This window comes from Zootermopsis nevadensis, unplaced genomic scaffold (assembly GCF_977971745.1).
Source record: "Zootermopsis nevadensis isolate Lab colony 2312 unplaced genomic scaffold, Znev_1.0 Znev_ptg000002l, whole genome shotgun sequence".
Taxonomy (NCBI): domain Eukaryota; kingdom Metazoa; phylum Arthropoda; class Insecta; order Blattodea; family Termopsidae; genus Zootermopsis; species Zootermopsis nevadensis.
Genome location: NW_028259134.1, coordinates 15,622,760 through 15,635,248, shown reverse-complemented (window position 1 = coordinate 15,635,248; position 12,489 = coordinate 15,622,760). Strand labels below are relative to the sequence as shown.

At 36.7% G+C, this 12,489-nt stretch overlaps 1 protein-coding gene across 2 annotated transcripts; it reads right to left on the bottom strand.

The window, feature by feature from the left end:
* Positions 1-1,440: 1,440 nt before the first annotated feature.
* On the bottom strand, positions 1,441-11,038 carry LOC110835185 (annexin-B12). 2 transcript variants are annotated; one of them, XM_022075139.2, is made up of 8 exons: positions 10,734-11,038; positions 10,229-10,399; positions 7,755-7,868; positions 6,647-6,737; positions 5,572-5,705; positions 3,671-3,863; positions 3,269-3,381; positions 1,441-2,545 (listed from the first exon to the last, which is right to left on the bottom strand). In XM_022075139.2, the coding sequence occupies exons 1-8, from the start codon at positions 10,845-10,847 to the stop codon at positions 2,423-2,425; spliced, it is 1,053 nt and encodes a 350-aa protein (XP_021930831.1). In that variant the 5' UTR covers positions 10,848-11,038; the 3' UTR covers positions 1,441-2,422. The 2 variants fall into 2 exon arrangements, with proteins under 2 accessions (XP_021930831.1, XP_087207137.1); XM_087351011.1 differs by lacking the exon at positions 7,755-7,868 and having other exon boundaries at positions 10,734-11,033.
* Between the last annotated feature and the right edge of the window lie 1,451 nt (positions 11,039-12,489).

Sequence of the window (12,489 nt, the reverse complement as noted above, 5' to 3'; positions counted from 1 at the left end):
TTCTGTGTGTTAACAGTGACGGTAGTGACAAACGGGTTCCGATTGTAGTTGGAAAATCACGAAAACCGCGTTGTTTCAAAAACATGAAAAAACTTCCGGTGAAATATCACGCCAACAAAAAGGCTTGGATGACAACAGACATCTTTACGGCGTTTTTAAGTTCTCTGGATGCCTCCATGGGCGCACAAGGCAGAAAGATTTTGCTGTTTGTTGATAATTGTGCCGCTCATCCGAAGGACACGACATTTCTACGAAATGTGAAAGTCGTGCAGTATCCAGCAAATTGCACGAGCGTCTTGCAACCGCTTGATTTGGGCATCATAAAATCTTTCAAGCAGTTGTATAGAAAGCGCCTTGTGCAAACAGCTGTATGTGCAATGGATGCTGGGAAGGATGTCAACATGAAAATTGACGTGCTACAAGCAATTCATTTCACAGTGGCAGCTTGGCGGCATGTCTCCCAACCAACTGTTCTGAATTGTTTTCACAAAGGTGGCTACGGGTGTGAACTTCGCGCAGAAGCAGACTCTAACGTCAGTGTGGATGAGCATGATGGCTTTCACGAAGACTGGAATAGATTTGGCGCCGTGAAAGACGTGGTTAAATTTGGTGACTAACGCGGCAGTAGACAGCGAGCTTGCTACATGCGGAGTCGACACGATTGATGAGTTGTGTGACGATCGCGAAGGGGGTGGGAGCGGTGAGGAAGACGACGAATGCGAGCCCGAAGCTGTGCCGAGTTTTGCCGAAGCACACGCTGCATTGGCAAAAGTGAAGTCGTTCTTTTATGCCCATAATATTAGCGAACGTGACGAGGAAAACATTTTGAACGTGGAAAGTACTCTGTTTGGTCTAAAACGTAAAGTTTCGACAAACCAGTTGTCCATTAAAGACTTTTTTGGTAAAAAGAAGTAACTTTGAAAGAGAAACATTGTTTTTTTTTTAAATTTTTAATGCTTTCCCGCATCTATCGTTTTCCCGCATCTATCGTTTTTATTTCCCACCCCCGCCGAAAACGATGCATCGAGGTTTCACTGTATACCTTTTTGTTTTATATAATATGTTCCTTTATATTATACTCATCTTTGTGTTTAAATTTGTCATTTTTGCCACTGGAAAATGTTAAGAAATACTTTTTATGTAGTAATATTGAAGCTGTCGAGAGGAATGATTTCATCATTTTTAGGTATGCCACATCTGTGCAGAGTGTCTATTAAATTTGCTCTGTACAGCTGTATGCATAAAACAACTAACAAAAGGCTCATTGGATTTTTATTACATTTGTTTAGAGTTTTTATTAAAATTTGTCAACATATTCCAATTTTGATAAAATAACAGGTGCTGTATGTGAATACTTGCAACCCTTTCTGCACTCCAAAGCAACTGGTTGGGAAATTCTCACATAGGTCAGATTCTGGCAACATTGCAGAACTCATATGATATGCATACATTTCCTAACATGTTTTATTAATTGTATTATTTTTTATACTTTTCAGAACACTTAAAACCACATATGTCAACTTTTGAACCTGTAAGCTGTATTATCCATCTGAATGCAAACTGTAGAATAAGATGTTGACAGATAATTTTTATACTGAAGTTGAGAACTGATTTTGTTGTCATTCTGCTGTTGTAAGTAATGTCAAAAAGACTTGTAAGATTTGAGGTTTCACAGCGGTGCGTATGATGATTTCTGTCTTCTGGGTTGTTGCGCCGTGTAGTCTGGTCGATGTTAACCAACGTTTCGGAGGTCATACTGCCTCCATCATCACCCTGATGACGGAGGCAGTATGACCTCTGAAACGTTGGTAAACATTGACCAGACTACACAGCGCAACAACCGAGAAGACAGAAATCTTCAAAAAGACTTATTTCTCATATTTTGCTATCATATATAAGAGTCCTTACTAGATCACTGAAGAATCACATCTGGCCCACTGACTAAAACAAAAAAATTATTTCAGCAATTTCATGTTAGTTTTTAATTTTGTTGTCTTTGCCAGTACTGTTTTTCAGATTCAATACTGTTTATTACAGTTGCTGTTTTTATTTTAAAGCTGTTGGCTTAGTTTACTTTTTCCAGGTGTGTTTGTAAAACCTTTACTCTACAGCAAAAGGTGTAATTCAGTTGGCAGTTTTCCAGCTTTCAAGATAATGGTTTAATATCATATGCATTATATGTAATATTTGTTTCAGGAAATGTCACTAAATGCATACACGTTTTGAACTTATCAGGGAAAGAAAATGCAGTCTTTCATTTTGAAACATAGGAGAGGTTTTTCATTCAGCTAAACAGAACTGACGCCATAAGAATTTCAGGATTCAAGAAACCCAAAGAAGTTGATAGCAGAATCTTGATGTTAATAATGGCATCATTTGCAATGAAACCTTTCTTCCACTCTGGCAGGTAAATTTATCAGATTCAGTAACCAAGCAACCTAAGAAGTATCCTCCTATAATCTCCCCGTGTTTCTTCTGTTACGGTGGACCCCAACTTCGAGTCGTGCATCTCGACATAATGGTCTTTTATATCTGCAAGGTCCAGCTGTAAGGTAAATGGAATTAGATCATAAAAAATGTTAAATATTATGGTATAACTTGAAGATCATTCCTGAGTTATTAAATTTAAAAACATTATTTGTATATCCTACAGTACCTTTGCATTGTGTAATGCTGTTATGACTTTTGACGTGTGTTTTTGCAATGCGTAAAATGAAGTAGTTTTTAATTAAGTGTAGCCAACTGTCCTGAGTTCTCACTCCAGTCATATATTTAGGTGGTGCCTAAGATATACCTGTCTTCTTACACTTTTTTCAAATCACTCTACATAATCTATACAGTTGATACAGTGTTGTAAAATAACTAATGAGAAGTGTAAATTCTCCCTCACCCAGTTATTTGGTCTCGCTCAAAACTGCCAATAATATCACCTCATTTGATATGGATATTTTCAGTCCTTCCATAAATTGAGCTGTTCTGTCCAGCTTACATGTACATAAGTACCTATTCACTTAAAATTTTAAACTTTTGGCTGATGCATTAAAACTGCAAAAAAACCTGAGCATGTATGACAACCATAAGTCCTCCTCAACCAATATTCCAGGTTCTGTAATATACTACCTCTCTGTTTTACAAATATGGTATTCATTTAACACTGTCTTGCAGCATTATTAAGACAATATGTAGATTTTTCTCTCTTTACAGAATGCAGTTCTCCTTGTGTTTATAATAAGTACCTTAACTGAACAGATCAGAAATGTATCATTACCTCTGATCTAGCTACAAAAAGCCGTATCAGCTGATAATCATTAGGCTCAGGGTCTCTGAATGCAGCTCGTATTTGGTCTGTGAAGAACTCGACAGGGTTATTCACAGCCTTCACTGAAACATAAAGAAGACTATTTATACTATCCCAAACACAAGTTAGGAGACTCAGATTCAATCTGGCTGAGATTTGCCATTTGGAAATGTACATATAACAGAATTGAATGGGGCGAGTGTCTAACCACCTTTGACAACTAGTAATACGAGACGTGTCTTCAGTCCTTGCTGTGCAGCATTAGTAATGAATAGCTTGTAAAATGGGGAGAAAAAACAGATGGTCCTTTTCAAATTCTAGGAATGTTAAAGATAGAAAAGAGTGAGCATGTGTTAATTTTGTTGGTCATACCAAGAGCCAGTAAGCCATCACGCAGTCCTCCCCGGAAATCAAGACGGATGCTGTCCTCGATGGGATGCCGCTTAATTGTGTGGAATTCAGCAAACATCTCCCTTAGGTGTGGGTAACTGCGCCTAAGCAACAGTTCAGCAATCACAGCATCATCTGTTCCATATCTCATTCCCACTCCAGCGTGTGCCAGCATCTGAGAAGTAGAAAACATTTGGAGTATTGATTACATATCTTATGAATAGATCTAATATAGACTGGCAGTTTCTTTTTATAATAGATCGATCAGAATCTGATAATTAACTACACTATTCAAACTTGTTGGAAATTAATCTGTTTTTCCACATGATTTAGCATTGAATGGCTTATGCTCAGGAAAAATGGGAATGGTTTGGCAACAAGCAATCATGATCATGCAAATTTTGTCACTGCATAGACCCTCCATTTCTTAAGTAGAACATTATCTGTATAGATAAATATTGTTGCTGTACATTATAGAGGGCATATAGTGGTTCTTTGTGAAAAAGTGTTTTTTTAGTATCAACCTTTCATTGTTTATTAGAAAAGGAACAATTTAAAATATTTGCTATTACTGTACTTTTCTCTGACCCTCTGCTGACATATTTTATGCAAATGGACAGATGTGATTAACAGATTAAGATAGGTTATGTTTAGATTGGGAATGTCTTTATTGTTAAGTATTTGAAAGACAAAATAATTTTCTCCTCTTTTATAAGGTTTAACATTGCCCATTTATTAATATTACTTCTATGAGACGAAAAATTTGTATTGCTGGCCTGGCAAATTCACGTTCCCCCCTCCCTCTCGTTCTAAATCAATCAACAAATTCGAGTGAAAATATGCTTACAACAAAAATATGCAATTGCATTTCCATCAACTATTAACTAAAGTAGTAATGCTAGTATTTATTTTATATTATAGAATGACATTGCTTTACATGTAATTTTGATAGAGTGATTATGTAGAGGCCGAGCGAGAAGTGCTGGCACTTGCACAAAGGAATGGACCCGTTCGAAGTACTCGCTAGAGGGGCGTCAGCTTCAGTTGGTCTGTAGCTCTAGCTGTGTTTAGTTCGGTGCGTCATCGCAGCTGAGGCTGTGCGACCCCATTACTACTGAACTCGGCTCACACATCGCGCATTTAGGTGCCACGACTACTCGTGCGACCTCTAGTAGAAATAGTCATCTGTGGAGATCGTCATTTGTTTTTTTAATATTTCTAGAATATTTTACCAAACGGCATATTCGTAAATAACGTTAAATGCTATTTATGGTAACAAGAATGGATGTTTCGTTAATTTTTTGCGAAAAATTGCAATTCTGTTATAATTTCTGAGATTATGAATTCCTCGATTTCAGATAATGCAGTGAGTAGTGATGTTTAGTTTTTCACAGTTGCTTTCGAATCGTCGTGTGGTGATGTAGCAATGTGATATTCATCTGTTAACTGTCTCTAATAACAGAAGGAGAAGGATCTACGACTTGTCTGCCTGTTTGAAGGTAAGTGGTTAATTTAAATCTAATTTTGTCTATGGTACCTACATAATGCCACCACATGTTTATTCTTCAAATTACAAACCAGTGTGGTTTCGTTTATGATTTATAAATGGCTCTCACAATCAATTACCTATGTACATTTGTGTCCAACAGATAATAAAGAATCATAAAATTTATTGGTTAAAATGTTGTCTCGTTCATATTTAATGTGATAGCAGTTTTATAGTAACAATTTATTGATTGGCTCTGATGAAATTACTTATTTTAGCAGTACAAAAAGACATCAGTACTACGAAGTATCAGAGTGACTAATTGATTATTTTTCTGTATTTCTGTAACCATGTCCTAGTTTAAAGCAAACAAAAGCAGTGTGGGCGGTTACCCTACCTGTGCTTCTTTGTGTGCCTGAGCTACATTCACTTCTGCCTCCTCCCGTTCTGTAGTTAGAAGTATTCTCATGAGTCGACTTAGATCGCTGTTCATCTGTCGTTTTACTGCAATATCCAAGTCTCGCCCGTATTCTACAAATTATTGACAAAACACTGATGACAATGATCAAGAAAGTAAAAATATTTATCTGTGAGTTTTTTTTTAGTTTCCCCACTTCGCCATTTCTTAGCTTTATTTTTATATCATTCTTTTACCATCTTAGTTTCCTTTTAATTATGAACAGATATTTGGCATTTTGATTTTTCTGTATATGTATTCAATTGAAATCATAATAAAACGAACGTGTTCTAGCATCACGACATTGTCCTATCTTCATTAATACTTGTGTAGGCATATATTTACTATGCCCACCACAAATGCCACGTCAAAGGTGGTTAAACACTCGCCCCCATTCAATTCTGTTATATTTACATTTCCAAATGGCATTATAGACAATTCCTATAAGTATGCTCAGTCATAACGCTGCATTACACCGGATATTTGTATATCCGTACACAAAGACTGTACCAGTCGATAATTCAGCAACTGTTAAAGGTGTATTGCTGTAAGAAAACACATGACCTAGCGGAGAGAAGTTGAAAATATGTCTTGTTCAAAAGTCAGATGTCGCAGCTGAAGGTCATGTCCAAACTTGCAGCAATTTACCTGTACCTGTTGCCCTGTTGATTAAATGCAGTTGTTGATATGAATACATCAATTCGATTTGACCCCTCATAATTCACAGCCCATTTGATTCAACATGCTTTATGCAAATAGTCCAGAACTTTCATTACCCCATGCATGGCTGCATGATATACGTACCATTTTACACCCCTCTACGGTCTTGTATCATTTAGATTACGTATAAAATTCATGCATATTTGACAAAAAATTTACATCTAAGAGCACAATAAATTAAGACGCTAAAAGTTAGCTAAGCCAATAGCTGTCTTGTGTAGCATTGCGTCTAATTTCTATCACTTCATTTTCTTATTTGAAAGCTAGAGAAAAGATAAGCAGGTACAGTACTTACTTTTATAGTACGATTCCTTAATTAGCATTATTCTGGAATTACTTCGTCCACAGAGCAACTCCACCATAATTGACTCTTCTGGCCGAATTTTCTGCATTATAGACAAATCGTTACAAAATTCATTCTACCTAAATTATTGGTAAAATAACAGTAATCACTTAATCAATGGGTGGGAAATTGACCTTAGTCGGGGCACAGCGGTGTCCTTTTAGACTTGTATTTTCTCGCCTGCTAGTCTAAGGTTTGTAAGTTTTCCTCAAAATAAGTAGAATTTCACGTGGTCATGGCGGCGAGTTTGATGACAAACTCCATTTTTTTTGTTTATATTATTTTTCTCTGTATAATCGAGTGTTTGGCTATTTGATTTTCAGGGGAAGTGGTTGTTTACGCAATTTATATAATTTCTTTGAAGAACCCAACAACCGAAGGCCGTCTTTTTTGTGACGCTAAATATTACATGCTTATCGGTACTATCAGGAATCCTCGACAAGTCGCTCACGTAATACCGAGGCAACTTGCATGTTTATACCGCAGTGTAGGTACAGTTCTGTACAGAAATAAATAAACTGAAGTGAGATTTGTAGCTTGTGTGACAGTCGGTGACGCAGTATGAGATTCTGGGGCAGTTCGCTTCTTTAAATTATCGTTGTGGAGGTCGTGAACTCTTATCATTAGATTTAATTCTTAAAAGGAATATTATTTGTTTTTTAACGACGATTTGAATGAGTATCGAATGATGTGTGGGGGGAAATGAGTGTGGCTTATTTTGAAGACAATGGTCTTATATTACTTAGAAATATTGCGATAAATAACAAAATATCTCAGGATAGCAGGGCACCCGGCCGAGATTCAAATCAGGAACCCTCAGAACACAAAGTATGGATTCTAATTTATGAACAGAGACGTTCGGTAGAAAGCTCGGGGTTGTTGTGTCCCTTCTTGACACCTTACGTGAAGTTTTTTTTTTTAAATTAAGTTTGAAAATTATCACGTAAAAATATGCAATACAAACGACATTTTTATTTTATAAGAGGTTGAAAGGAATTGACGGAAGTTATCTGTGACTTCCCTACAAATTAGACATTACGCGAAACGAGCTTGACCGTACCTGAAGAGTCATGTGAATGTTGTCAGCCACGAATTCCTGGGGGGTTTGCAGTAATGCCAGGGCAACATCCCTGAAGTGGCCGCCAAGATCACTGATAATATCGCTCTCCAATTCCTGAAAATCGTTTTATTATAGGCCTGTGGAACGCATCACCAAGTATTACTAGCGTGATCAAACAAACGAGAATGGGATTTATTGGGCAAAAAACACCGATGAATTTAGAAAAGAATGCATAATTCTAGTAGAATATTTTGAAAGGAATACGCAACTTAGCAGAACTAGGTATAAATGGGAGGATAATATTACATCAAGCATCAAAGAAATATGACGTTAGCGTGTAGGCTGGGCTTATCTAGCTCAGTTTAGGGTTCAATGGCGGGTTATTCGGAATACAGTGATGAAAATTAGGGGCTCATATAGCGGTGGACTTATTTATTGTCCTAACTACTATCATCTTCTCAAAGAGGACTCTTCTATTGATTTATATACTTACATTACACATCTAAAGTAATATATACAATCAAAGTGTTACGAATATGGCTATCTTCTGGGTTGTAGAGCGATGGATTCATCACCCTAATGATGGAGGCAGCAGGGACTTCTGAAACGTTGGAAAACTTCTGCCAGATTACACGGCACTACAACCCAGAAGACAGCCATCTTCGTACTCACTGCTGTGAGTACCTCAAATCCTAAAAATTGTTGACAAAATTTCAAATACTAGGACGGAATCTTGCGGTGGGCTGTGAAAATATGGAATTGGATAACAAATACCTTGTTAATTAGTTTATTTTGTATCAACCTGTCACCGCATTTCAAGAGGTTCCAAGTTCGGTTCTTGGCTTGAACACCGACTTTCCTGACTGAAGGGATATTTCTTAATAGGCCACGACACTTCGAAAGGAGAAAAACAGATACATATCATGTAAGCCTACATCTCTATTTAACTACCTAAACGAAAGTAGATTAAGAACAGAAACACATTGATATTTGTTACGCAATTTCCTTCATACAGCATCACTAAACAAATTAACAGTCAATATCGTAACCTTAAATTGCAATTTCTTCATAAACATTGACTTCTTAAGTTAATATAGAACGATGTAGAAGTATACAAACGAATGGAAATAATTGTTAATTTTGTATAGTGCTCAAGTCGATATGACATTGTTTTTATGTATCGCACGTGGAAGACAATCGATAATCGAGCGTGCCTGGGGGCCGTGATTACAGAGACCGTAAACATTGAAGCCAGTTCTGAAAATAAAGAGGCTATAAGAGGTCAACAATGAAAATGAACCTTTATTTTAATATTTCCTGGCTCACTCCATGCTTACTTAGTAACAAATTATATATTGAAAATGTCAATATAGCCATATTAGGCATCGTGGATGCTAGATTATTTGGATCGTAACACCGTGTGACTTGAAGGCATCACAACCCAGAAGACCAACATTTCGTTACTAGGCATTACTCCTAACATTTCTCGTATTGAATTAGACGCACACGCAGCGTAGAAGTGTAAATAAACAAATTCCAAACAGAAATGTTAATTTTGTATCATAAAGGCCAGTGACAACTACCGACTAAATTAATGCCTTACATGTAACCAGTTAGATGTTTTAATTACACTTAAATTTTTACTGGGTTCATTTAGTGTTAAATAAACTAATACAAATATGGAAGGGAAATCGATTTCTATTTGGATATTTTAAATATTGCTAAGTAATAAACAAAAATATCAAGAACGTGTTTTTATCCTCAGTGTACTTTTTCGATGCTTGTCACCTTATAAATTGTTTCGTGTGTTGGTAATGACGAATACATATGATGTCGAAATATTTTATCTGGCACTTGGCAAATACGAACCAAAATAAACGCCTGACTGCTTTCAGAATTTTCTCTAGTAGCATATTCAATTAGAGGGCTCAGTAGTTTTTGAAATTAAACATGCAGTTGGAAGGAAATGCTGTATTTCCCCTATAACTTATTAATTGGCACACTTGGTGCAAATATCACGTAATTTAGACATTGATATCTCGCCCTTCTTTGAAGATAGTGATAATTCATTAAACCACGTTTGTTACGTTACGAAGTCCCGGAAACACATAAGAGTTCTATTGATCCAAGTATACTGGTACCTTTTAAGAACAGTAAATCACGCATGTTGTGTGCTATTTTATGCTGAAACCAGCAATGCAAATCTTTACTCAAAATTAAAGATAATTAATCGTTACCAAGAATAATTTGGCATTTTAGAATACTAAGAATGTACTTGTAGAAACGTATGAAGTTCTGAGCATCTCAATTAGCATTTGAAGTGAGTGTGGTTTCAAAATCGACTGTATTTCGCACGGTCGTGGTATTTTATTCAGTTTCGTAGACATTTCCTTAGTGTTTCATATTTGTAAAATATATGTTATCTGGAGATATAAAAATGCAGTGAACTTAATCACCCTGATGTGCGTACTTACTTTCACATAGAGAATTTTGTAATGCCGTTTTATCTTCTGTCGTTGATGGTTGCTGTGTGTTGTCAAAATGTTTATGATTGTTACTGCATCACTTTTTATTCCCTGAAATGCTGCATTCAGTTGTCGGGCTGCTAGTTCAGCGTTCAGATTCGGATTTGGTCGTATCGTTCCCTGAATGCATGAAAATATGTAGTTTTTATCACTGTAAATACTTTTGGAAAGTATGGATAATTGTGTATCTCAAACTTAGTTGTTTGGTGGTAACACTTTTCAAATTTGTTTCGTATTACAATTTCAGACGATTTGATAGTATAGTTTAACGAACATTTTTATAAATTTTGGCGGAAAATATATTTTAATTTTAAATTTTATTATGTAAGAAATCAACTTCTTCAATAAACTTAATCTGGTTTCTAAATAGTCTAATTCGCATTCTGGATAGACTGAAACTTGGAGATATATTGTGGTCTGCCACAGCATATGCAAAATAAGTCTCGCTGATTACCTTCGTAGATGAGGTAAAATTTGAGTTGACGCTTGCCGCCGACTTGGGGCTCTGGGAAGCTTTCTTTCTGAAGTCAGCTGGAACGTGGAGTAGCCGCCCGAAGTTAGTCATCATGATATTGTGCTGCAAACTGAATCTATGTTGCCCTGTTCAGCCACTATCATCATGTACGTCGTTGCGTTACTCTACCATTTGTACAAGTACCGCCTTTATATCGATTTAACGACATTCACAATGCAAGACAACGATTTCCGTCCTGAATCGTAGGCGATATAGCTACCTAGCATTATTACTTGGAGGTTAAGACATTCAGTCAGACTTCCAAGGTCTATTTAAGACACGAATTCCTCTCATTTATCATCGCACAGATTGTCATATGGGCCTTCCGGAGAGGGTCGAGGTAGTTCTCGCATCTGAGCATGAGGGTTAGAATCGCAGCAAATTGCATGGCGTTTGAGAATGGTGTACTCGTGAGCAATTTAGTATCAGTAGATTCTATTTCTCAACCTGTGATGCGCCTCAGTTGTGAGAGTAGGAAAAGATGACGGAAGTCAAATTACGATTAAAGTTCGTTGTCCAACAATTTTTGCACGTTCTATGCGCGAAGTGCATAAAATGGATGCGTAATGGTGAAACATGGTTTAATCTTGCTTTTCGATCGAAAAGATAGTGAGAGTCTACATTAACAATGTAAATTTAATTTGATCTGTGTCAGCCCTATCTCTACTTTATAAAAATCGCAAATGACACTTTTTTAAATTAAAAACTGCCTTTCAAAAATTGGACATGGCATAGACCTTAATAAGATTTGTAATATGTATTTAAAATATTTTCAATGCGACATATTGTGTGAAGTACGCGAGAAACAAGAAATACAAAATTTTTCCAGGAAAGCCTAAGGCGAAGAGACCACTTGAGGGAGATGTAAGCATATATAGGAGGAAAATAATATAATGAATTTTAATTCGTGAGATTCAGGACAAGGTCTGGTTATAGGCTGGTGTGAAAACTGGCAGATTTGACCAGATGAGCCATTATTAACTTCTCATAAAGAACTTTGCTGTGTCCAGTTAGTAATAATATAAAAGCAAAGTACAATAAATTACCTATGCATACTAATTTGTGAGTTGTTTTCTACACCTGGATTTCTGTCTTAGTTAACAGATACATGTAAGTCAATAAAACCTAATATGATGCAATCACCTAACTGAAGTACACTGTTCTATTTAATATCATAAACTTCAATAAATATGCCATCAAATTATGCGTATAGTTTTCTTCAAACTTTTCATTGTACTTCAATCATTAATTGCTGTAGTATGAAATTCTATTTGTGATTTATCTTTAAAATAACTTCTCTCCTTTTCATGACGTGCTACTACTTCTTGTACCATCATTTCTGCTTTATATGGGTCAATGGATTACGTGCTACTGTTATCAGGAAATGCATTTCAGCAGTTTATTAATCCTTCTTTAATGTTATGTAAGGGGTCCGAGTGGCCGCGCGGTCTGAGGCGTGGGCCTCGTGCCGCTTGGTTGCTGGGACCGTGGGTTTGAATCCTACTCAAGCCATGAATGTTTGTCTGCGTTTTTCTGTGTTGCGCTGTCCTGTGTACAGGTAGAGGCCTTGCGACGAGCCGATCCCTCGTCCAAGGAGTCCTACTGAATGTCTATAGATCGAGCCAACGAAAAAGTTGGGACCCGCAGTGCTCAGGCACTTGAAGAATGGGTCATTCCCAGTAATCAGTTTCAACAA

Bases quoted from the DNA above. Each gene is read 5' to 3' on its own strand.
- LOC110835185 (XM_022075139.2), bottom strand. From the start codon at position 10,847: ATGATGACTAACTTCGGGCGGCTACTCCACGTTCCAGCTGACTTCAGA. The intron at 10,400-10,733 runs GTAATCAGCGAG...TCATGCATTCAG, and splicing joins ATTTTACCTCATCTACGAAG to GGAACGATACGACCAAATCC. The intron at 7,869-10,228 runs GTAAGTACGCAC...AACGATTTTCAG, and splicing joins ACAAAATTCTCTATGTGAAA to GAATTGGAGAGCGATATTAT.